This window comes from Meles meles, chromosome 2 (genome assembly GCF_922984935.1).
Source record: "Meles meles chromosome 2, mMelMel3.1 paternal haplotype, whole genome shotgun sequence".
Lineage (NCBI taxonomy): Eukaryota > Metazoa > Chordata > Mammalia > Carnivora > Mustelidae > Meles > Meles meles.
In genome coordinates this window covers 1,944,719-1,971,652 of record NC_060067.1, presented here as the reverse complement: position 1 = coordinate 1,971,652, position 26,934 = coordinate 1,944,719, and the positions used below count along the sequence as shown (strand labels likewise).

At 42.8% G+C, this 26,934-nt stretch overlaps 1 protein-coding gene across 7 annotated transcripts in view; it reads right to left on the bottom strand.

Annotated features, from left to right (window-relative positions):
* PRKG2 (protein kinase cGMP-dependent 2) overlaps window positions 1–26,934 on the bottom strand; it is a 96,523-nt gene that overhangs the window by 3,889 nt on the left and 65,700 nt on the right. For all 7 annotated transcript variants that reach the window (XM_045998554.1, XM_045998553.1, XM_045998551.1 and 4 more), the window contains 5 exons: window positions 26,548–26,689; window positions 12,586–12,749; window positions 9,009–9,131; window positions 8,072–8,134; window positions 220–286 (listed from right to left, as the gene is read on the bottom strand). In XM_045998554.1, coding sequence (XP_045854510.1) covers window positions 220–286; window positions 8,072–8,134; window positions 9,009–9,131; window positions 12,586–12,749; window positions 26,548–26,689 — 559 coding nt within the window. The remainder of the gene's footprint in view (window positions 1–219; window positions 287–8,071; window positions 8,135–9,008; window positions 9,132–12,585; window positions 12,750–26,547; window positions 26,690–26,934) is intronic.

Below are 26,934 nucleotides of genomic sequence, written 5' to 3'. Positions count from 1 at the left end.
TAGATTTTCGTGTAATTGGTTCCTGAGAACTGAACTGATCTCCGTCAAATAAGAGATACTGTTTAGTCCCTATAATCACAATTGCTATGACATTTTCACTTAATTTTTAAAAAAAAATTTAAAAAAATCTAAAATGTGGTATATAAAAACACACCCCTATTCTGTTTACGAAAATAAAAACTAGAAAAAGTTAAGAAAGTAATATAGCGGATACCATACCTCTCTCTGCAAAGGTGATGGAAGGTTCCGAGCTTTCAGTCCCTCCCAGTTAAAACCATTTAACCACCTGAGAAGCAAAAACAGTACAGAAGAATATTACTTGCCTGATAAACTGTTAGCATGTCAACTAATCTGTTAGTCTGTTTTGCTGCCCTCTCCCTGACCTCAATGGTGCAGGTGCAAATGGTGGGGCAGGGGAGGAGGAGAGGGGAAAATGCATAACCGCGCTGGTTGTCTGGTCTCACGTTAAATCCATGCCCACTAACCTCAAGGGGGTAGTTCATGCTGCAGCAATAGGTCTAGATTTCCCTGTTGTCCCACTCACTGTCACACCCCTTAGACTCATATTCACACTTTGTCCTCTCCCCTTAGACTTCCAGAAACTTCCCCCCAACCTCACTCCCAAATGATGACCCGACTTCGTGTTTTACTGAGAAAACTGAGCTTGCACAATCTTCTAGCAGTCTATCAATCTGCCTGTCCACATCCATGTGCTCCCTTCTTCGGGAGTAAAGAAGTCTTTGCTTCTAGGGAAGGTTGGTTCAGCTCTGTATACTCGATCCTGCGGACTCCTCTGCTCAAAGGCATGCTCCTGCTGTTCTTCTCTCTCTTGACTCCTCAACGTCTACCTGCTAGATCCTTCCCATCGGTATGAAGACATTTTATTTCTTCCAACCACAAAATAACCTCCCTTGACCTGAGCTCCCACCCAACTTTCAGTTTGCTTCTCTCCTCCCACAGGAGGAAAACTCCTTGGAGGTTATCCAGTCACTACTTACCCGCTTCTCTGACCACACTGCAATCAGCATCCACCCTCCACTCCCATGAAGCTCCTCAATTCTCAGTTTTTGTCTTACGTCACCTAGGGGCATTGGCCACCGTTCATTATTCACACTTCCTGAAACACTTGTCTCACTTGGCTTCCAGGCACGTTATTCTGCCTTCTTGGGTGCTTTCCCTCTCTTTCCCACTGCCTTTTCCACAGGAAGCAGGTGTGCTCCACGGCTCAGGCCTTGGATCTTCTCTTCTCAACTACTCTCACTTCCTGGGTCATCTCAATCAGTCTCGTGACTTTAGACAGCATTTATATATCTACTGGTTACTATTTCTATTTCCAACAAAGACCTCCCCATTGCTTCCCCAGCTAATAGCTACAGCTGTTATTCCTCACCTCCCAAGTGGGTGTCTATCCTGCATGTAGCATGTATCTGGCCCACACTGGAGCTGCAAGTGTTCCCCAAGGCACTGGCCTTGACTCTTCCAGTTGTTCAAACCAAGGACCTTGAAGTTATCCTTTCTCTCACTCCCTAACTCAGTCCATACTCAAATCTTGTCGATGCTACCTTCAAAATCTGAATTCAGGATCTGAAAAATTCTCATCACCCTCACTCTACCAGCACGGGCCAAGCCACTACTATTCCTCCCTTGTGTTATTGTAATAACCTCCTAATGGGTCCTCCTGCTTTTGTCCATGAGAAATAACCAAGCAGCACGTGTGAACATTTAAAACACAAGTCAGGTCACATCAAGCCTTTGTTCAAAAACCCCCTAGTGCATTTTGCTCAGTATGAAAGGCAAAGCCCTTACTAGAAACCCTAAGGCCTTGTACATCACCCTTTCCACCACCATGGCACCCCCAGCTCACCACTGTCCTACTTTCCTTCCTCCCTCCCTCCTCACCACTCCTCCAACAAGCTAGAGATGCTCTCACATTCAGAACTTGCACTCAAAGTTGGATGGTTCTTTCCCCAGACTGTCACAGGGTTTGTTCCCCCAACACCTTCAGGCCTTTTCTCAAAAGTCATTTTCTTAGTGAGACCTTCTTTGACCATCCAGAGTAATATTTCATACACACACACCCCCACTTCCTAACCCCCTCCCTGCTCTAGTTTTCTCTTTAGCTCTTCCTGCTCTTGGATGTGTCCGCCATATTCTGTACTTAGTTATCCTGTTGATTCCGTTACCCTGTTCATTCCGTCTTCCCCACTAGAATGTTAGCTCTATGAGGGCAAGGATCTTCATCTGTTTCCTTTCCTTCTGTGTCCCTCACATGTAGAGCAGGACTCATCATCAAACCAGGCTCAATAAACGTCTGTTGAATACCTGAATGACCCTGCAGGAAAACACACTTGTGCAGAACCTCTTACTATCACATCCAAGAACATCACACTGCCTTGATGGTGATGTTCCTCCATATGCAAAAAGCTCCAAGATAAAAACGTGTCTTACAATAATCTGCAAGGAGGTGAAGCTGATAGTCAGATGAAGTTTCTTTCATTTATTTGCTTCCGCATCATTAATCTAAAAGAAATGATCTGGTCTTTAGGACACACTTCAAACTTGGTGGGCTGGAAATCTAACAGCAGAAGTGGATGTAGAAAATGTATTCTGTCTCTCAGGATCTTACAAGGAACAGGGAATGGTACCGTTCTATACCCACTGATATTTTCTACTGGGACACTGAGGTCAAGTCGGCTAGCTAACAAAATTTACAGAAAGTTGGTTCAGTCCCAGGCACTGGAAAAAACAAAATCCTACTTTTAAGATATTCTTATTTGGCAGGAGGTGACAAACGAACAAATGAAAACTAGTGAACAAAATTAATTAATTTCAGACACTAGTAAGTACTAGAAAGATAAGGGAGACCAAAGGGGTGGTGTTAACTGGGATGGGGCGGGTCGAGAGCGGCTAGAATGAAGACAAAGGGATCGCCATGGGAAGGGGTGTGAGCTATCTATCTGTCACCCTCAAGGCTAGACAGAGGTATAGACATATCTCACATATTCTTCATCCCGGGGCCTTTTCAACGGAAGGAAGTGATAGAAATGAGCTGAAGTGTGGTGAATGGAGCAGAAACTAGAAAAAAAAATAATAATAAGGTATCTGAGAACTGGCCAGAGGCCAGTCCATGCAGTCCTTGTAGAACACAGTATGGAATCAGGATTTTACCCTTAATGGGAAGCCATTAGAAAGTTCTAAGGAAATGGTGGGATCTAAGCACATTTCCAAAAGATGATTCTGGCTGTGATGTGGAGCATGACCACAGGGGCGGTGAGGGGCAGGGCAGTGGCAGAGGGGTGAGGCTGAGGGCCGGGGAGTGTGGGAGGATCTCCCACTCCTGTCTCTCAGCCACGCTGAAAATGTTGCCCTTCCCTCTTTTCTAATCTCTTCTCACCCCTGGAGTTGGTTTTCGTTCAGTACTTGACTGGCTTCCCTGTTCCAGGTCTAAGCTTAGCAAGAGAACAAGTACTACAAACAGAGGGAAGGCTCTAGTACATTCCATTCCCGACGCCATCCTAACCCAAGGTGCCATTTTAGTAGGAGCCGCTGAAACACTGATGGAAGACAGAAAGTCAGACGGCGGCTCTAGACGATGACTAGATGACTCTAGCTGCAAGGCTTCCCCTGTGCTCGCTACAAAACCACAGACTCCTCTCCTTGATCCACCCATCAGCTTCTTTGCAGAGACTGAACCTTCATTTTTAGGGATTTCTAGGTGCACAGTCATGTGGATTCTTTTCTTTAGTCGCCAAATACTGCCGCAATTTCTTTTGACCTATTTTACAGTGTTCTTTGCCTAGAAGCGACTCCATAAATATTAATAAAAATCATTACTGTTACCCTACTGAATCAAAGAGCTTATACATTTCTTGCTGAGTACTTGTTACAATTTGACTTATGGCAATATTTACTTAACATGAGTGGCCATTCACTTAACACTTGGCCTTTTGACACTAACCACATTTTAAGTAACACAAGGGCCAGCACGCATTCATGGGTAAAAAATGTTCACCAAAGAAATATTAGCAGCAACGGCACATAAATTGCTTCTTCATTTTTAGAACACTGGTAGAAGCTATTCTTGAAGGTAATTTTAGGGTGCCTGGGTGGCTCAAGTGGGTTAAGCCTCTGCCTTTGACTCAGGTCATGATCTCAGGGTCTTAGGAGCAAGCCCTGCATCGGGCTCTCTGCTCCTCGGGCAGCCAGCTTCCCCCCCACCTCTGCCTGCCTCTCTGCCTGCTTGTGATCTCTGTCTGTCAAATAAATAAACAAAACCTTTAAAAAGAAAAGAAAGTAAATGCAGCGGCTAGAAATACTGAAGGCAACATTAAGGCACTTGAAACAAATTATTCCTCTATCTAGTAGGAAAGATTTAATTGCACCCTACAAATATGTTATCCCTCTGTTCAGATAGGTGTTGTGAGACATGACTGGGGCCTAGTTTATCCATCAGCTGAAAAATAGGGGAGGGGGGCTCTGTCTGAATACATTTAGTTAAAATGATTTAACGCAATGTACAAACATAACAATATGCCATGTTAAATTGCATTGTTTTTAAATACAAAGTTAAAATGAATTGTTCTCTGAGAAAAAAGCATACATTTTACTTTAGAGAAGAGTGGGAAAATCTGATGGCAAATTTCAGAAAGGTTATCTTTTTACTTCCAACAGTATACAGAGCAGAGAAGCTAGAAGCCTTGAAGACTTACGGAAGGTTTTAGAGAACTCCTACTTAAAGACAGGGAGAAATCTATTTTTCAGGTCCCTCCCTGCCCACACACCCTCAACCACCCTACCTCAGCTTTATATCTTAAGAAACACTAGGAAAATCAGATGAAATAATGTCTGAGCTCCCTGAGCTCGCTGAAAGGCACTGTGTAAATTCGGTCCATCCTACTACTGAACTCTACCCCATCCACCGCACTCCGAATCTTCCCTCACTGTTAAGAAGAGTAGACAACATGGGCAGTAACCTCTTTGACATCAGCCACAGCGACTTCTTTCAAGACACGTCTCCAAAGGCAGAGGAAACAAAAGCGAAAATTGACTTTTGGGACTTCATCAAGATCAAAAGCTTCTGCACAGCAAAGGAAACAGTCAACAAAACAAAGAGGCCACCCATGGAATGGGAGAAGATATTTCCAAATGACAGTACAGACAAAAGGTTGATATCCAGGATCTATAAAGAACTCCTCAAACTCAATACACACAAAACAGATAATCATATCAAAAAATGGGCAGAAGATATGAACAGACACTTCTCCAACGAAGACATACAAATGGCTATCAGACACATGAAAAAATGTTCATCATCACTAGCCATGAGGGAGATTCAAATTAAAACCACATTGAGATACCACCTGACACCAGTTAGAATGGCCAAAATTAGCAAGACAGGAAACAACGTGTGTTGGAGAGGATGTGGGGAAAGGGGAAGCCTCTTACACTGTTGGTGGGAATGCAAGTTGGTGCAGCCACTTTGGAGAACAGTGTGGAGATTCCTGAAGAAATTAAGAATAGAGCTTCCCTATAACCCTGCAATTGCACTGCTGGGTATTTACCCAAAGATACAGATGTAGTGAAAAGAAGGGCCATCTGTACCCCAATGTTTATAGCAGCAATGGCCACGGTCGCCAAACTGTGGAAAGAACCAAGATGCCCTTCAACGGATGAATGGATAAGGAAGATGTGGTACATATACACGATGGAGTATTATGCCTCCACCAGAAAGGATGAATACCCAACTTTTGTAGCAACATGGACGGGACTGGAGGAGATTATGCTGAGTGAAATAAGTCAGGCAGAGAGACTCAATTATGATATGGCTTCACTTCCTTGTGGAGCATAAGGAATAACATGGAGGACATGGGGAGATGGAGAGGAGAAGTGAGTTGTGGGAAATCGGAGGGGGAGACGAACCATGAGAGACTGTGGACTCTGAGAAACAAACTGAGGGTTTTGGCAGGGAGGGGAGGTGGGGGGTTGGATGAGCCTGGTGGTGGGTATTAAGGAGGGCACGGATTGCATGGAGAACTGGGTGTGGTGCATAAACAATGAATTCTGGAATACTGAAAAAAAATAAAATAAAGTGGAGAGAAAAAAAGAAGAGTGGGCAAATTAATCCCTGCAGGGAAGGAAATTCAAAATTCTTCATTACCATGCTGAGGTGAGAAAATCCTTTAGCATCAATTTGCAGGGCACCCAATCACAATTTGACAGTTACATTTAAATGAGTCTCAGGTAAATAAGAAAGAAAAGATAAACCCAGAGCGTGTTAATCCAACCACCCCAGAGCAAAATGTGCAGATGCTTCTTTAATGAGCGAAAGAAGGAAAATGCATCAGAGGAAGGACTTTTGCAGATGGGACACTTGTTTGCTCAGTATCATTGTGAATAGTGTGTTTATGTGTCATTTTTATAAGAAGAAAAGAAATTGTGGTAACAACATGGAGAAAGAGAGATAAATTGGAATCTAAGACAAATAATGAGCTTCACACAGAAGGCGAACAGAAATACTCCAAGCATTTCGATGTCTACAAAACGCAGATGCGTCTGTCTCTACCGTCCTCCCTCTCTCCTAACACACCCTAAGGCAAAGCCCAATATGAATTTACAATGTTGAATTCATGGCTTTATTTCAAGGAAGTTCATGAATAGATAGAGCAGGGCTGGCAGCCTGGGGATTTTTTTTTTTTTTTTTTTGAAGCTGTACCACTATGTGAAGCAAAATGAATAGTGTTTCTATTCAGAAGCTTCTCTCCCTTTATGTCCACACTGTTCTGTGTCTCAGATTCTTCTGTAGAAAATATCCAGATAGGAGTGAAATACTGAAAGGTGTTTTGATTTCGGAACATAAATAATTCAGTGTGTTCGTGGGTTGTCAAAGATGAAATTCTCCAACTTAGTTTTTCTATTACCAATAGTACTATCAGTCAGTGATCGTTTTTGTATAACCTGAGCAAGATTAAAACATTTTGAGGATGCCGGATTCAGCTAGGCATCAGTGGTTTGAAAAATCTGAAAGGCTTGGCAGGGGAGGGGGTCCCCTGGGTGGCTCAGCCCATTAAGTGTCTGCCTCAGCTCAGGTCATGGTCCCGGGGTCCTGGGATCCAGCCCCGCATCAGGCTCCTGCTCACCGGGGAGTCTGCTTCCCTCTCTCTCTCTGCCTTCTGATCCCTCCCCCTGCTTGTGCTCTTTCTGTCTCTCCCTCCCTCCATCTCTCCCTGTGTTAAATAAATAAATAAATAAACAGAAAATCGGAAAGGCTTGAAGTCCATGTATGTAAACCGAATCAAAGAGGATAATTCACGGAAGTTATCACTGGCGCTGAAGGCCAGCTTTAGAACCTCACAGAACTGCAAAGATGCATGTTAGATTATTGTATAAACATAAACTTTGTTCAACGCTTTGTGGAAATCAACGTACTTTACCCCAAACGTAAAATACAACACTAGGCTTCAAAATTGAGAAAGCTAGTCAAAAGAATATTACACTTAAAATGTGTATTATTAGCTAGAACTGAAACAGAGTATTATTGAACAGTTAATTTCTCTTTAGCATTGACAACGGCAACTATATTGTACTTTAATCACCAAAAAATGTCAAAATTAGAACTTAATTCCTCAAAGCATCCAAGTTGATATTTTTAAACATAATAAGGGGTTCCTGGGTGGCTCAGTTGTTTGAGCGTCCAACCCTTGATCTCAGTCAGGTCTTGATCTCAGGGCTGTGAGTCTGAGCCCTGTGTTGAGCTCCACACCCAGTGTGGAACCTACTTAAAAGATAAACATAAAAATAAAAAATAAAAATAGCAAAATATAAAAAGCTAAGTCACTATAACTTAGAGATGTGATTTTGTGACTTGTTTTAGAATTTCATCCGTTCTTGATGGAATTTTCAGCATCAGAGAAATCACCTTGAGAGTGATTATTGTAACCACATCTAGTAAAAACAAATTAAAAATAACACCAAAAAGGAAAACCTGAATATCTGTAAAGGGGCCCTTGTGATTTACAAGGTAAGCGTCAAGTACGTTTTTCTATAAATTTCTATTTTTTTCTGGGCTACGTACCTGTGTTTCTTAATGTCATTGATTCCATTCTTCAGATTTCCAAGTCTTTCTGTTGGATTTTGCCTAAAATAAAAATTTTTTGACAGGCAATTCATAATAATTATGCTTGAGTGAATTTTAAATTAAAATTTAACATTTTTTCTTTATGTATTCATTTATTCAACAATATTCATAGACTTAGAGGCTGAGTATAAGGAAATGAAAATCACATGGTACACACACACACACACACGGGTGTTTTAAGTGATCTATGAAGAAGGATGCTATCTTATCAACTTTGCTGAGGAAAACAGAGAAAGCTTTAGAGAATCATTTATATCTAAGCTGGAATGTTAGAAACATGCAGAGATTTCTGCAGGCAACCCACAACTAGGTTTCATGTTCTAAATTTACTAAATGCTAATGTTTTCTTTAAAAACAAGTTCAAATGTGCAAAAAAAAAAAAACAGTGACAAAGTAAAGTTTAAACACAAATTCCAAAAGTTTTCCATTCTCTAATATATTATTTTGAAGGGTCAATAGAAACTAGGAATAAATTAAAATAAGGCCAGAGACGTACTGCTTTTTAAAGTGAAGCCTGACAGAAGGAAGCCGTGACACTTTGACTCCACCACTGGTTTTCTCTCAAAATTACAAGGTTGTCAATTAGTTACTCCTTTATTACACTAATGTTCTTTTCGCCCTAATACACATAAAGGTGATTCCCAAAGAGAAGCTCATAACTGCAGATCTCTTTTAAACTGTAAGTAGGTACTGTGGTTCTGTAACATGAAGTAAACGCAAACTCCTAATGAAGAGATGATTTTCTTTGAATATAATTTAGTTGCACGAAAAGTACAAAAGGTAAATGCATGCCTAATTTTAAATTGTGTGGACACAGAAATGAGAAGACTTCACACATTCCCCAAGAACTAGGGGTTTTAATTTTCATTCTTACCTGCAAAGCCTCCGAATCAAATCCTCAGGTCTTCTTGTGATCTTTCTGGGAAAATCCATTTTTTCAATTCCTTTGAGAATCAAATTGTAGGTCATCATCTGGTCGATCCCAGAAAAGGGAGGGCTGGAGGAAAGCCAAAACAGGACACTAGGACCAATGTGTCAGCCACATTTATAAGTGACTTTCTTACCTTTTTTTCCTTTCCACCCTCCTCCTTTCTCATTAGTCGTTGTATTAAAAAACCTGGATATACGCTAGAAAATAGTTGCGTTGATTTCATATCACCTAACAAATGATACACATACACATACAAGTAAGTTGTCAGTTGGTGATAATCACTTAAAAGAAAAATAAAGGAGTGGATGGAGTGACAGAGGGAAGGTGTGGTTTTCTCAAACCCAGACGAGGGGAAAAGCCTTTGTCATAAGCTAATAACTGAGCGGTGACATCAATGAAGAGACACGGGGAATGAGCCATGCAGTCGTCTACCAGCAAAAGACGCAAGGACAGAAAGGACCAAGGCCGTGAGTTGGGAGTGGCGCCGGTATTCTGGAAAAAGTGAGGAGGCCTGGGTTGCTGGGGCGAAAGCAAGGAAGCAGGAGACGGGTAGAAGCAATGAGGGCCACATCGTGTGAAGCTGGGGGCCCAGGATGTGCTCTGAGTCAGATGATGGCGTTGAGAGCAGCCAGAGTAAGCGTTTTTTAAAAAAAACGTGTCCAGAATATGACCTGTGACGGTGCTAGCAGGGGGGTAGGAAGTCCTGGTGGCCTGAACGAGGAAGGCAGAAGGGCAGGTGGTGAGATGGGTTGGCTCTTGGATCTGTTTAGATGGTAAAGCTAATAGGATTTGTCAGCGGGGTGAAGGTGGCTAGTAGGAGAAAGAAAGGATTCAAGGACAATGTGCAAGTGTTTTGACTTCTGGAACGGAGCTCCAGCTTTCCAAGAGAAGAAGGCTGGCACGGGGCTGGGCGTGGGAGTCCTGAGGTACAGAGCAGGTTATGAAATGTCTGAACGGAGTTGGGTTTTACATGTCCACGCAGACAGCTGAATTTGTGAATCTGGCATTCAGGAAAGACGTGGGAGCTGGAGGCACGGTTGTGGGGCATCATCAGACGGGGTTTGGGGCAATGGACTTGACGGTCATCCCCGGAGAGAGTAGAGGGAAAAGAGATCAAGGACTGAAGGGGCCCAATGTGGAGACGTCAGGAGGATAAGAAGGATCTGGCAGTGAAAACAGAGAAGGAGCCATTAGTGTGGGAAAAGACGTGAGAGGAAGGGAGGTCCAAAGGCATGTGAAGAGAGGACTTCGGGGGAACCGTTGCTAAGGTGAGTCAGAAAGCGCTGGGAGTCGACCACGGAATGTGGGTAATGTTTTAACCCACACGCTTTGCTATTAAAAACACTTTATTCTGTTGTGTCATTTAATTCTTGAAAACTGAAGACGACTTTCATGAACTACTCAGCTATATCCTGGCCGTGCATGAGACGCTGTGCTCCTGAGTTCCCACTCGGGAACAAACTTGAGATAAGGTTGGTGCGACAGTTTTGCAACGATCTCTGTCTTGCTTGTGAAGAAAATAGATTCAGGGGGAAAATAAGAAAATGAGGCATGAAACCAAAAACACTGCTCTATTTTCCATACATCTATATTTACAATTACGTTGTGTTGTGTTTTAGTTCTTTTTCTCATTTGCGTTTACCTCCTGACTCTCTAGAGTTCAGGGCATTTAAAATTAACTTTTCTCATGCCCTAACCTGAAAATCTTTATAAGAACAATTCCTTAACTTCTTGACAGTTCAAAGCCACTTTAACAGACCCCAGGTTATTGGGGATCCCTCCTTCCTATTCTTTCACTTTATTTCCTCATTCCTTGTAGAAACTTATCCCAGCTGATATAGACTGAGTTGTATATTCCCTAGCAACCTACATGAACCACCATATATTTCTTAGAAATGCAGCTGACAAATTTCGCAGGGATGAAGGAACAAGTTCTTGAAATAGAACTCCCTGTGTCCCAAGACTATAAGCAATTTTCTCTCTGAATGACATTCTGGAAAATTTTCTCTTCTTTTCTTCAAAATCTTAAGCAGTGACTATTTGAAAATGAATACAGATAATACAAAATAATGCTTCATATCTGTTTGCTCAATGCATGTGGACAAGGAAGTTCAATATAGCCACACCAAATCTCACGTTAGAAATTTGTAGTGTAGGCGCCTGGGTGGCTCAGTGGGTTAAGCCTCTGCCTTCAGCTCAGGTCATGATCTCCGGGTCCTGGAATCGAGCCCCACATCGGGCTCTCTGCTCAGTGGAGAGCCTGCTTCCCTCTCTCTCTCTCTGCCTGCTGCTCTGCCTACTTGTGATCTCTGTCTGTCAAATAAATAAATAAAATCTTAAAGAAAAAGGAATTTATAGTGTAAAAGTTCAAGATTTTATGAAATTCTTTCTAAGTATGTGTTGAGACTTGAAGCCCATCGAAGGGCTCATTCCAGTATTTGATATGTCATTCCATATGCAAATCCTCTGAAAATCTGAGAATATCTGTTTATAAAGGTTTGTAAGGATGATCAAATCAGCTGATGAGAAATGGAGGAGAAAACTGAACTGTATCGCATGGGGGTGTCCCTGCATTATATTAAAAACGCACATTGTAAGGCATAAACATATCATGGAAAGTGGGTCATATTTAGGGTTAGAAGATCTGGGATCAAACCCCTGATCTTAAGCAGGTAGCTCTCTGTCCTGACTGTCTAATCCACAACACTGAAGTCATAAAATAATAACAATTCTTCTTTAACTTCCACACAGACCTGTGGAAATGAAACTGGAGAATGCACACGTGAGAGCTTTATAATGTGTAAAGCGCTTCACCGTCCAAGGTAAGATCTCATAGGGCCTGTGTATGTGTGTGTGCGTGTGTGGGTGTAAATGCTTGTGCGTGTGTGTATGAGTGCACCCATGTTGAATATTGGGGTCCCGGATTCATTAAAACAGCCCGTTAATCCCTCCAGGAGCGACAATTCAGTTTGGACTGCTAAGCCTCCTGCCGTGTCTGGTCTCTGTTCATTAGCACCTCTGGAAAGCAGCTGACAAGGAGATTAAAATTTAGATCCAGCAATGTTCCTTTTCTTAGCTTTTCTGGTTAATGATTTATTGGGAAGACGGAAGAACGGGGCTAAATTTAGTTTCATTGTTCGATGGATTTAATTGAAACATGATTACAATTTTCTCGATTACCAAAAATATATACGAGAGGAAATAAAAACAGCCTACAGCCTCAATTCCTCTCCTAATTCCACAACAGGATTACCCAACCTTCACACAGTTAACAGGTCATCTATAGCAACAGGCCCTGACATTTTAGGGAAACCAGAGCAATTCTGTACGTCCTTCCTGTACATTCGCAAATGTTTTCTCCATGTTACAAACCAGCAAGCATGTAATATGCAGAACAGACAAAGGGGAAAAGGCCTCCCACATAATCAAAAACATTCTAAAATGTTAAATTCTTAAATTATATACTTTTTTATCATCAGTAAATTAATTTGGCACTTCTGTGAACTTGAAGGTGACTTACTTGCCCGTTAGGAGCTCGTACACTAGAATCCCCAGAGACCAAAAATCCACACTGAAGTCATGTCCTTTGTTGAGAATGACTTCAGGAGCTACATACTCTGGAGTTCCACAGAACGTCCATGTCTTCTGTCCAGATCCTATTTTCTTAGCAAATCCAAAGTCAACCTGGAAAAGGATGTCAAAGACATTTTCAGAAACCATAAACTCATGTTCTTTACATCTCCCTCTAACTTCTCCTACCTGCTGTCTACACCTCCGCCCTCCCCTTCACACCCGTATACACACGCACCACTGACCCTCTCATTTTTTTCTTTTGCAGGACCAGGTACAAATCCACCTGGTATATACTGGAGCAAGTTCCACGTACACACATCTATGCCCGTGACCCCTCAGAGAGGAGGGGAATGGCTAGCCGGCGTAGGCTGTTACAACATTGTACAGCTCAGAGCAAGCAGGCAATGTTCTAATCAATGTGGCACTCATTAGGGAGAGGAGAGAAAGGGGACAAGGTCGACCCTGGTGCACTTTAAGCTCCGTCATAAAAGAAAAGCAATGCAAATTTGAGAGTCTGGGAAAGAGACCATTGTTGAGAAAAAGGGAGTCTTAAAAGTCGGATCCGTCTTTAGAAAAACCACGATGCACCATGTCTGCACCCTTGACATTCTGGCTTTCCAAAGAAAAAGCCAAGATCACCTCTTCTCAACTTGGGCCAGACCGTGGACACTTGGAGTCCTTCTTGGGCAAGTCAGTGGCGAATAGCCCCTTCATGAACTTACTTGTCCTGAAAAGACACAGTCGGCCTCCACCATGGGCCAGGCTCTGTGCTAGGCTTACAGAGACAGAGCTGCCTGGGAGAAACCCAGAGTGCTGGGAACACTTACACATACGCGATTACTACTGCTGCACGTGACACACGATAGAGTGGAAGACGGTGCAGAGGGCCAAACAACATACCCTTCTGGAACATGAGGGAGAAGACCACGGCAGAGGATGTCAATAGGAGGTGAGACCTGAGTTCGGCCCTGACTCAGGATGAGGAACTCTCCCCGGGTACTGAATTGGCGCTACCCTCCCCTGTCTCTGCAGAGTAGAGTAGAGTCTCTTGAGATTCTATTCAATGAAGCAGCCTTGTGCGCAGAGTAGAAATGGGCAAGAAGGCTGGAGCGACAGGAGACCCGCTCACTGGGTGGAGGCCGTATGCGCAAGGGATGTTCACCCGCGAGACAGACAGCTGGATTCTGTCTGCAGATGCTGCTCGGCAGGTACTTTTCCTCTCCAGTACATGCAGGAATTCTAACAGGACCCCCCACCTCCCGGTGTAAACACACAAATTCTGCCTGAGCCTCAACATGCACTGTTAATGGTTTCATGCGCACACGGACTATCGCAATAAAATGGCAATAAATATTGAGTAAAAAAACAACAAATAAAGTTAACATATCAAAATAGGCCCTCATCTGAAAGAGTACGTCAATGAACTATAAAATCCAGCCCTCCTTTATTTATTCAAACACTAATATTTAAAGTCTTCGTGTTACCTTAAATAAATCCCTTAGAAATTTAGCATTTCAGTAATACTTTTTAGTATTTATCATGTAACAGCAAGGATTTCCTTATTAGAAAAAGGAAATTTAAACAGCCTAATTTGAAGTGGGATTTTACCATTTTCTTTTATCTATACCAAATGACTCATAAAGATTTCATCTAAGGGATGGCTGGGGGTACTATGAAATTAAAATTTGCAACCAGCTGAGGTTAGCTTATCTTCTTATTCCTCAGAGAAGGAACCAATATGAAAACCCTAGCTAATTTTATAAAGACTGAAATTTAAGAGACAAGAAAGCAATGTTTATGATTGTGTTTGTATGTACGCACATATGGAGATATCACAGTTTGTTGTTTTATAATGGCCTTTCAAAACATTTTTTTCATAACATTTAAGTTTTCCTTTTGAAAATGACTGTGTGTTCATTAGATGTTTAAGAGTTTTTCTAGCTCTGAAAATGGTGAATTTTAATTTGAATAGCTGGTTTTGCTTTTGTAGTATTTGCATACTGACCCACAGAGATGGCCATAATTATATGAAGATTTTAAGATTTATGGGAATTTACCACTTTTGTTTGATCTTATCAACTTTAGTCTAACCCATCTGGTTGGAGGAAATTGACACTCAGACCTATTTAAGTCACATGCTTCATCGAGAAGGCCTCAGATCTGATGTCAAGTTCCGAGCGTTTTCTATAACAATTCCCACCACCTCCGTCTTCTACCACCATGGATTCCCCTGCAAAGCTCAAGTCTTTTTAAACCTCTCTCGCTACGCAACAGAGATGCAAGTTCCTTCCCTCCTTCCTTCCCTCGCTGGGTATCTACGGAAGACCAGTATGGACCAAGCACCAGGATACAGACAGAGCCCCAGTCCTCTAGAGATGGCATCTGAGAGAAAGAGAACAAGCAGAGAATAGGAGATCATATATAGTAAGGCCAGGTAGTGACCTATGTTGGGAAGAAACATATGGCAGAGTGAGGTATGGAGATCAATTGGAATTTTACTTTAAATAGAGTGACCAGGAAAAGGCTCTCCGAGGAGGCAACATTTGGGAAGATTTCAGCAGGAATCTGCCTGAAATGAGAAAAAGGCTCATAAAAATCGGAGCAAGAGTGACTCTGACAGAGAGAGAGCAGCACAAAGGCCCTCGTCTTCGGGAACGTGCGTGGCAAGTTCAAGACGACCACGAAGGCCAGTGTGGCTGGGCCACTGCGTGCGGGAAGACAGGCAGGAAGTGAGGGCAGGGTTTGCATTGGCCTGGTAAACCCAGGAAGGACTGCAGACGTTTTCTTTTTTTTTGGTCTAAGAGGCCACTAGAGGATTGAGAGCACGTTATACATATCCTGACTAGGTTTAAAGAATCCTTCTAGAAGGCAAGAAAACAGACCCACCCTTTTTTTAAAATTCTACTCACAAAACGGATCTTTCAAGAATATCCAGAGAAGGTATACACAGGCTTTCTCTTGCCTCTATCAGATTTCCATTATGAAAGTCGGCTTCCGTGATGCTGAGAGCTTAAAAACATTACATCTCCAAAAATCTTAATGAACCAGAAGGTTTTAAGATGCTTCTAAATCTGCAGTGGTGGTCACGTCTTTCAGAGACAGAGAAATCAGCTGTGGCCTGCTGGAGTCCGCGTCCGGTCAGTGTCTGCTTTTTCCCAGAAGTTTCCCTCTGGGCCGGGAAATTTGTCAGCTATTGGTTCTCTTGGTCACATAAAAAGTGGATACAAAATGACCAGTCTAATTAAGCCAAATGATTCATGGGGACATAACTTTCCAAAAAAATATTTATGTGGGATTTTCAGGGCACCTATTTACCCCAGTCTAGACAAGGGTGCAGAGGAATCCGTGCATCCTGCCTGCAGCTACCAAAGACGACTTCACCTCCTTGCAATGCTGAAGTCCGTCCACCCAACAGGCAGCGGCGGGCGGCTTCCACGGGTGGGAGGGAGGGAGGCTAAGGCATGTGTCTTTCACGGCAACAACCCACTCTGCATGGGGGACGGCTGACTCACCCCGAATTCTCAGTGTGTTTACTAGAGAGGGAGCAAGCTGAAGGGGAGCTCAGACCCAAAAATCTCTGGAGGCTCATCTCCTAGGCCGCCTCCTCTTTGAAGCCTTCCTTGAATTTACAGAACCAGTTCCTTTCTCCTCCGAGGTGCTTTAACACTGTTTCTATCCCACAGTTACGTCCCTGGGGCAAAATCCTGCAGTGGTGTGGGAGGAACTCTAGCTCCTTGAGGAGAAGCCGCAGTGTATCCTACTCACTTTGTAACCCGAGAGCATCTGTGGACACGGTAGATGTTCCACACCTGTCTGGTGAAAAAAGTCTGAATGGAGAGGTAACGGCTCACACCAGTTTCGATAAGATACGCAAATGCACACATACACGTATATGTACGACCTTCACAACAGCCTGGGGAGCGAGGGACGGTTATCCCGATGTTAAAGAGCAGAAAATGAAACCCTCGGAAGGTCGTGGATGCTTGAGGTGAGGCTCGAACCAGGCTCCGAAGGGAACCTTCCCGTTATACATAAATTGACAAGGAAGTAGAAGATTTTTAAGAGGAAAGAAGCAACATATATTCAGCACTTTGGTGGGAAAAGCTTAATCGCAACTTAATACGTACAACTAGGAAGGGTCTGGCAGAAAGGATATGGTGGGAGCCGATAATTTCATTGGTCACGTGAGAAAGAGCTTGGAACATACGTGACCTCCATGCAGGTCATAAAGCCTGAGCAGAAAAGCAGAACCTGTAGCCACCACCAGGTTAACGAGAAGTCGGTGCAGAAGCCCCGTGTGTTCCTTCCCCGGTATCCCACTGCCCACTGCCAAGAGGTCACCACCGCCCTGACACAGGTGTCCGTTGGGTGCTTGCATTCCTTTCTAATTTTACCACATACCTCAGACCCCTAAGAAAAATAAGTTCTTGTTCTTAAAACCTTAGATACATCTTACATCTATTCTTGGGCAAACTGTCTAATTTCGTTTAGAATTATCTTTGTGAATTTAATTGATATTGGAGCACATTTATTTTCACTGCCGTATCATACAGCACTGAATTGACATGCAATGATTTTGGTCCATTCTGCTATGGATGGACATTCGCCTTGTATCTGAGAGCACGCGACCACAAAAATGCTTCTGTTAACATCATTTTCCACGTTAGCTAGCAGGGGTCCGTGGAAGATGGTAGAATTACAAGATCGAAGGTGTGATGTCTTCCATTTTACTACACGTCGTCAACTTACTTTCATTAGGGATCACACTGCCTCACCGCCCGCCCCACCCCTTCCCCAGCAACGGTGCAGAGTCCGGTGGGTGGCCCCACGTCCAGGGCCCCCCACCCTCTTCTTGTTTGTCTTCAGAAACGTCTTGGCTGCTCTTGGCCCTTGGTTAGTCCATACAAACTTCAGAATCCGTTTGCCAAACTTCATGAAAAGCTTTGCTGGAATTCCACCGAGGTGTATCTAATCGGTACGTGATTTTGGAGACTATTCATATCTTTGTGATGTTGAGTCTTGCTATTTTGAAACCTCGTACATCTTTCTGATTTAGGGTTATGCTAGAGCTACTGTTGAACATACATATCTAAGAAAGTATAAATGCTTAGGTCCTACATTAATTTACTTCTCAAAATGAATTTTCTTGAGCAGCAGGGGGATCTCTAAGCAGTGGGTCAGGGACACAGGATCCTTACATTTTCTTTTCTTAAAGATTTATTTCAGAGATTGAGAGAGAGAGAGAGAAGGAGAAAGTGCATGAGTAGGGGGAGGGGAAGAGGAAGAATGAGAACTAGAGATGAATCCCAAGCAGAACAAGATGGAAGTTTCCCCTCTGACCTTTGATTCATTCTTAAATGCAAAGCAAAGTTCTAAGTTGGGCAGTAAACGCCATAGCATGGTTTCTGCCCTCATGGGGCTACTGGCATAGAGGGGAAGATAGGTCATAAAGAAGCAGGCAACAATATCAACTTTTAATATGTTCTACATTGTATTTTCTTATATAATACTCACTAGAGGGTTAAGTTCCTCTATGACCACATGAGAAGATTACTGACGTGAGTTCATAGCACAACCATACAGAACACTGATTGATGAGTGATGAGTTAAGAGCATGACCATATAGAATGTTTATTGACTTCTTGGATTGCTACCACGTTTTCTGCTAAGCAAACCCAAGATGGGAAACTACAACACGAATTCTGCTTGGGCTGAGAACAAGACGGATTTTTCTTTAAACTCCTTACTGTGCTACACCTTATTATTGTCCTTGATTCATTCATGATAACCAACAGAAAGACTTTTAATCACTATTGCCTACATCAGCTTTTCTTGAGCCTGAAAGCAGAGAAAGATTCAGGAAATTATTGGATGGGCAGATGAGAGACAAAGAGAGATGTTCTTTTCGTAGCCAACCCTTGATCTCCTCTCAGTGATTTACTGATAGAGACAGCTTGGACCAGCGAGGACTCACCTGGAAACAAATCTGGCCGGCCATCTGAATTGTAAATTGGGGAAGAAGAGTAGAATGAGATCTTCACTGCACACTACAAACTCATCCTGTCATTATCACAGAAAGGCACACCTTTACAGCCTCTAGAGGGACACTTCCAAAGCCCAGACCTTTCTCTGACGTGGGTCTTTTCCCCCAAGCTTTTATCAGTCACACGTTGCTGGTAAACAAACAAACAAACAAACAAACACTGTTCCTTTCTTTCTGTCCTTAGATATCTGATCCCTCACAGATTCTCCAAGAAGTGATGTAGGAAGATGAAGAACACCATTTAGGGGGAGCCTGGGTGGCTCAGTGGGTTAAAGCCTCTGTCTTCAGGTCAGGTCATGATCCCAGGGTCCTGGGATCGAGCCCCACATCGGGCTCTCTGGTCCGCAGGGAGCCTGCTTCCTCCTCTTTCTCTGCCTGCCTCTCTGCCTACTTGTGATTTCTCTCTGTCAAATAAATAAAATATTTAAAAAGAAAAACACCATTTAATCAAAACTGGGGAAGGAGGCCAAGTTCAGCCTTACGTGGAGCCTTTCATCCGTGAAGACTTATCGTCCGAGGCTTGGACGGCCGGTGTCCTCACCCAGGTGTGCATTTCGCTGCGCTGTCACCAGGCACCTCCGACACCCCATCCTTACGCAGTCCCCTCAGGGACCGTGGGGGGAGCCCCTCGGCCGGGCTGCCAGCCGGGGACCCAACTCCTGTTTCTCATATTTGCTGAAACTTGCTTAATGGCCCTAATGGATGATCACATTCCGTTAATGTGTATTCTTCAATTCCTGGGAACAATGTTCTATAAGCTCGTTAGATCAAGTTTATTAATTGTGTTGTGCGCGTCTTCAAAAGCTGTCGTGCTTCTCAGTCTGAAGGCGCCATCAGTTTCTGAGAGCGGAGTATTAAAATTCCCTACACTGGTTCGTTTCTCCTTATGACTTCTTTCGAATTCTGCTTATTTTTGAAACATTTTCATAGGTAAATAAAAGTTCAGGATTTTTATAGCATCTTGGCAAAATGAATCTTTCACCATCAAAGGATAATCCTTTTTTACAGCCAGCAACCCCCCTTCCCTCATAATGAATCCTGCATTTCAACCGGTTGACTATTTCCAGGCATATTTTCTTTCTGTCCTTTCCACTTCCACCTTTCTGTAGCCTCATGCTTCCGTCTCTTATAAACACGTACAGCTGACTTCATTTTCTAATCTGCTTGACAGTCCTCGGTTGTGATCTGGAGAGCTGTCTACGCACGTTACATGTCTTTCTTTCTCTCTCTTTTTTTAAGAATTTATTTATTTATTTGACAGACAGCGATCACAAGTAGGCAGAGAAGCAGACAGAGAGATAGGGAAGCAGGCTCCCCGCAGAGCAGAGAGCCCAATGCGGGACTCGATCCCAGGACCCTGAGATCATGACCTGAGCTGAAGGCAGAGGCTTTAACCCACTGAGCCACCCAGGTGCCGTGTCTTAGATTTCTTTCTGCTCCCGGAGCCTGCTCTCTCTCGCTCTGTTTCCTGGGTTTTCTGTTTCTCTCTTGCTTCCTCGTTTGAGGATGACCGGCATTTTCTCCCACTTTAATTCCAGTTGTACCGACTCCTGGTTTTCGTGCTGTTGTTACTCAGCGTTTCCTCGTTCTCACTACCCGACAGCAGACTGAGCGTGAGTCCTCTCCACCATCGTGCGAACACATCTAATCTAACCTGTTTTCCATCTTCCGGTTGCATCTTGGATCCGTCACCAGGGATCACTTTTCTACTCCCTGAAGCTCATTCTCCCTGTGAAGGTGGTAAACACCCTTCATCCTGGTTTGAAAACGCCCTTCTTTCCTCTCTGTTGAAAGATAGTTTCCCTGGATGTACAACTCAAGTTCAGTCATTATGTTCACTCAGAATTTTGAAACTACTTCTCCGCTGCATTCTGGACTCTCTGGTCGCTATTGTGACATCAACCGAAAGCCCAAGTTTTCCTCCTTTCTGTGCCAACTGTCTTTTGCCCTTGATAGCTTTTAATGCTCTGTTTTTGCTGTCCCCTCCCACAATAAATCTCAGAGTCAATCAGGGCTGGCCCTACGGGACCAACGGAACACAGTGGAAGGGCTGAGAAGCGACTCTCTGAGTAGGTCTTAACCGGCTGCCACAGCACGACAACGTCCGACCTCTAAAGAGGTCCACGGTGCCCACGGATAACGCCAGCATCAACTTCCCAGCCTTACGAGTAAGGGACTTTGGATGTGGATGCCCTGGTCAAACCCCAGACAACCCTTCGCTGACATCGGACCGAAAATTCATGGGACACTTCAGGTCAGAACCACCCCGCTGAACCACTTCCCAGATTCTGACCCACAGAAACTGCGAGAGATCACGAATGATTCTTGTTCTAGACGTTCCAGTTCAGAGTGATTTGTTACCCAAAGATAGGAGCCACAGCAAATACAATTTGTCCCAGATGGGATTTGTTTGGGTTCCTTTACCTGATGGTTGCTGTTTCTTGTAATTCCCCCCAAATCTTCAGCCACTGTTTCTTTGAATACTGCTTTTCCCTGACTTTCTATTATTATTTTTATCTTGGACTCCAATGTATTATTTAAAGAACCTCTCACTCAGTTTTCTTATTTTTTCATCCTTTCTGTGTGTCTCTAGGCGACATTCTGTGTAAACTGAATTACCGCTCGGTGAACCGATTGTACTTGAGAGTCCTCTGACCCTGAGCCTGTTGCACTTTTCTCATTGATGCGCCATGTATCCTCAGTGAGACGCGCGATCTGGCACAGAGCTGACTGAGTTTTGATGCAGGTTACACACGTGACCAGTTACCACAGAGTCAAGACGGAGACACACTCATTCTCTCAGCAAGTCCCCTCGTGCCCCTCCAGCCGAACGGCTCTCCCACAACCAGCCACGGTTCTGATTTCTACCACGGCTTCTAGGATGGCGACAAACGTAACCGCACAGCAGACACTCTTGCATCCGGCTGCTTCCGCTCGACACAGTTGTTAAAGTTCACGCACACTCCTCGTAGCAACCAGGCCTTTCGGCCGCGGAGCCGCGATCCGACGGATCCGTTGCTGACCTACCGTGGCCGCGCTCACACATTGGACGCTGACGGGTATTTTGGCCGTTTCCGATTTGGGGACTTGTAGCAATAAAGCTGTGAGGAACATTCTTTTTTTTTTTTTTAATTTTTATTTGACGGGGGAGAGCGAGAGAACACAAGCAGAGGAGGCAGAGGCAGAGGGAGAAGCAGGCTCCCCACTGAGCTGGGGGCCCGATGCGGGACTCGATCCCAGGACCCTGGGATCATGACCTGAGCCGAAGACAGACACTTAACTCACTGAGCCACCCAGGCGTCCCGGTAACGAACATTCTTGCCCACGATTTTGGAAGACAGGATTTCAGTTTTCCTAAACAATTACTAAGGAGTGAAATTTCTCCCTGGAAGTTGAATTTTTGTCACAGATGAGCCGTATGTTTGCCTCAATATAAAAGGGACAGACCATTCTTTAAACAGTTTTCTTTCTCCCCTAGGGATTTAGGAGAAAGTCCTCACCAACCCTTGGTATTGCCAGTCTTTTGAATTGTTGTCATTTCAGTGGCTATAAAATAGTTCCCCTTTGTGGTTTTACTCTGCCTTTCCTTGATGATGTCTGGTAGGACTTAATAATCATTCCTATGCCTTCTTTTGTGAAGTGATTTTTCAAGACCTTTGACCATTTTTTTAAATTGGGTTTTCTTTTTATTGAACTGTAGGAGTTATTTATGTATTTCCCAATACAGTCAAGTCTTCAGTCATACAAATGTGTATTGCAAATATTTTCTTCCAGTCTATGGCATGACAATTCATTTCGCCAATGTATTTTAATTACCAGAAGTTTTTAATGTTGATGAAGTCCAATTACTATGGACTGCATGTTTGTGTCTCCCCAAAATTGGTATGTTGAAATCCTAATCCCCGATGTGATGGGATATGGAGGTGGGGCCTTTAGGAGGCAACCAAGTCATGAGGTCAAGCCCTCATAATGTGATTAGGAACTCTCAGATGAAGAAAACTCCCTCCAGACCCTGCGTGTGTGTGTGCGTGTGTGTGTGTGTGTGTGTGTGTGTGTGTGTGTCTTTCTCTCTCGCATGAAGCAACGAGAAGGCAGCTCTCTGCCGACCCAGCAGCAGGTCCTGACCGGACACGTACCAGATCTGCCCGCACCTTGATCTTGGGCTTCCTCGGCTTTAAAATTGTGAGAAATCGGTGTTTATTGTTTAAGTCACCCAGTGTATGATATTTTTATTACAGTAACTGAAATTTTTATAATTAATATAATTAATACAAATTCATACTATATGTATTCTAAGAAATCGCTGCCTACCCCCTGTTGTGAAAATATTACCATATTACCTTCTTGAATTAGTTTTTCTGTCTCGTGTGAGGTGGGAGCAGGTTCATTTTCCCACATATGCATGCCCCGCTGTTTCAGCACTGTCTATTGGGAAGACCGGCTCTTCGCTTTTTGCTAAAAATCAGTTGATTCTATGTCTATCTCTGGACTTTATTCCATCAGATGAAGCTATTTTTCTACCGTGTGTTATGACACTGTGTTATGACCTGGATTACTATAGTTTACAGTATCAGATACTGTCAATTCCTCAATTCTGTTTTTTGTTTTTCAAAGTGGTTATTAACTTTTCTAAACTGTGTTTCTGTGTAAATCTTAGAGTAAATGTCTCAGTTTCTAAAAATGTACCTGCTCTAATTTATATAAAAAAGACCTTAAATCTGTAATTAATCTGAGGAGAATGGACACTGTATCAAATATTGAATTATACAATACGTGACCATAGTATACCTTACCATTTAGTTGTATATTTTTTCTCAGTAATATTTTGTAGTTTTCAGTATGGAGGTCTTATATATTTTACACATTAAATATATTCAAATTTATTTTATAATTTTTGTTATTATAAATAGTATTTTATTTCATTTATAAATGTTTCCTGCTAGTATAGAAAAATAGTTCTTATCTGTATATTGACTTAATTTATATGTTGACTTAAGTGACTTATACTTTTATTTATACATTGACATTGTACTGATTACCATGCGCATTCCTTCTAGTACTTCTTTGATAGATGCTTTAGGCTTTTCTACATAAACAATCATGTTGTCTGAAAATAAAGACAGGTAACTTCTCCCCCTCTCATCTCTGACCTTTCATTTCTTTTTCTTGGTTTATTTCATTGGCTAAGACCTCTATTAAAAGGTTGGAAAAAAGTGGAAAGAAAATATTCTTACCTTGTTCACAACCTAATGGGAAAATGTTCAATATTTCACTGCTAGGTATGAGGTTAACTAAAGGTTTATCCCCATGCCTTATACAGTAAGGTGCGTCCTGAAATGAATGTTTAAACAGCGGAGCGATGTGGATTTGTCACAGCACGATCCCCTTTTATCAAGGTTTAAATATCCATTTTTTGTTGCTCTCCACATATGTTCACATACATATTATAATTAATCTCATCAAGAAGACTAGTTCAATGGAAGCTGCTCCCACATTAATGAAACTTCCTTAAATCTGTCATTTCAATCATTATAAATTCCTTAATAGAAGTTTTCTTTATTAGCTTTTTCTAAACCTATTAGATTTTTTTCCTCTGTTCCTTACTCATTTGTCGTTTCCTCTCTTATTTTTAAAAGGTGTGTTAGGTGGATTTGTTTTACATTTTGTGTCTGATTACTCCAATGACAAAGCACTTCTCTGCCAAATAAGGCTCATGGCACCTTTTCTTCCCTCCTATATATTTTTTGTCTTATGTTTTTAAATGTGAGCTCATCTTCTCTGGAACTTTATCCCTGGGAGTTCTTCGTATCCTGAGTTAAGAGTACATTCATCCAGACAGATATACATTGATTCTTGAAAAGTTGGGCATCCTACCAACATGAACCCATTCTCAAATCCTTGCATGGGGTTTTCCATCTTGGAAGACTGAGCACCCAACCTCCATGAAGACGAGCCTAGGGCCAAGAATTCTTAAAGGAGACTCTCTTGTTTCTCTACCAAGAGCCCAATAATGAGAAAAGCAAGTTTTCTTGCATGTACTCTGTCTTTATAAATTGGATATTTTTTCTTGCTTTCCATTTTTCTGAGAGTGTCATCTGTGTGATTCCTGGCTTTGGGAAATATTCTCTGATTCAACTTCTCACACTGCCCAGGTCCAAAACTTGGTCCCCTGTTCTTACAAGGTGCAGCTCTAAAATCAGTAGCTACTAAAATCTGGGCCATCTCAGATCGGTGGGTGCCCACAAGACCGCAGCTTCATGTTTGAGTTCTAGGCTATACTCCTGTCCAAGCGTGATTCCTAACCTCGGGGGAATCCCAGTGCTGTCTTATGAAGTCAGCCACACGTGTAATACTGCTTTTCATGTTTCATTCAGTGTTCTTAGACATTTGGTAGTGAGAGGATTTCAGCTTATCTACTTTGACATATAGCTAGAAGTGGAAATATTCAACATTTACGTTTTAATCTCTAAAGGCTTTAGTTGTCCTTCTTCATTTAGCTAGTTGGCAAATGAGTCAGCTGGATGGATAACACTGGCTGACGGGAGAGATATTTATGGACCCCCATGGCTATGTGTAATAAACATGCTATCCAATTTTTAAAAAACAGCTCTGAAAAAAAAAAAAAAGAAATGAATCTAATGGCTAGTCTGCCTCCCTCGTGATGGCTTTGGTTCTAGAATATTCCAAAGCTATCCATAAATAGCTACAAGAGGCACAGCCAGTGAAGGGACTGTGAAGACGAGGGACGACTGCGGCCTGGCTTAGTACCCCCCACCCCTAGTTCTCAAAGCTGCCTTTCACAGATAAAATAAAGCTTAAATGGATCAAAATGTTTCTTGGAAGTTCACCAGATTACACATGAAAGGACTCATTTTACTCCTTTCTGTGGAGAGAAGTCGCTTAGCACTTACACATAATGAGTTTAATTCCTGAAGCTACATCACCCAGGGTAACGTGTGGATGATAAAGCCTATCTCTATTGTTAACTGCATGACTTGCAAAATGTTTAGCCCAGGTCTTGACACGTAACATACTACGTGACTTACGAAGTGACAGCTAGTGTTATTTCCATGTATGAAAGTCCTGATGTGAGGAACTCTTAATATCTTTGTAAATGTGACATTCAGAGATGGCTTCATGTCCTTGACATACGACAAGACAAACCCAGGAACACTCAGCTTGAGCTCCCCGTCTGCATGGGCTCCCTCCTGACATCCACAGTGCCTGGGCTTCTCCCCCGTGACTGCCCAGTTTCTCCTAGATTCTCACTGAAAGCAGTTTGTGTGACTGGGAGTATGACTGCCAGGGGATGCATGTTGGGCTTCAGAGGACTACAAAGATGGGTAAGAAGGAAAGTGTGTCCTCAAGGAGCCTCTGGTCTAGTGTTGTGATTCTCAGCCCTGGATTCCCACCTAGAAAGATTTAAAAAAAAAAAAAAAAAGCATACTACCATTCATAAGTGTGTCTTTCCTCCCTATACAGCCAGTGGCTATCTTGGGACAGGAGACCGACTATCATCTTCTTTCCTTATTCCTTAGATCCAGTCCCTATATGTAGTAAGAATGTATTAACACCTGTTTAAATGTATTATACAAAAATATGCACCAAATCCAATGCTGAAGGCATTCTATTACATGCATCCTTACAAGCAGTCACAACCATGGCTGACATATCAAATTCCTAGGCCAGAAAGAATATGCTTGTAACACTTCCCCCCGGATTAAGGTGCCAATGTCCCGGGCCATACACCCTCCCCATGATGAAAACAACAGGTGTCCCCAAATTAAAAGTAACTTGCAACCATGACTCATCTTCAGTATTTAGAAATGTCTCTTATGACACTATAAGGGGCAGAATTTGGCTTACCAACTTAAGATAACCCTCAGCATCTAGAATTAGGTTTTCTGGCTTCAGGTCTCTGTAGATGATACCTAGTCGGTGCAGGTAGTCAAACGCTTCAGTCACGCAAGCGACGCAGAACTTGGAGGTGGCTTCATCGAAGCTGCCCCTGCAACGAGATCATTTTCCCTCTTAATACTCGAGACACACATATTCACTGTCTATTCCAGGTGTCAGTTATCGCATTGGTAATTTTACACCACGTAAGTGTTCTGTAGGGCACCAACACTAAGAAGGATTCCGTACCACCCATGAATGAGCCTGATGACAGTGAAGAGATTTAGGGGGATGCTTGAGGCAAACGAGAAGTACTTCACTACAATTAAAATGTCTCCATCCCAACAATTGTTTCTC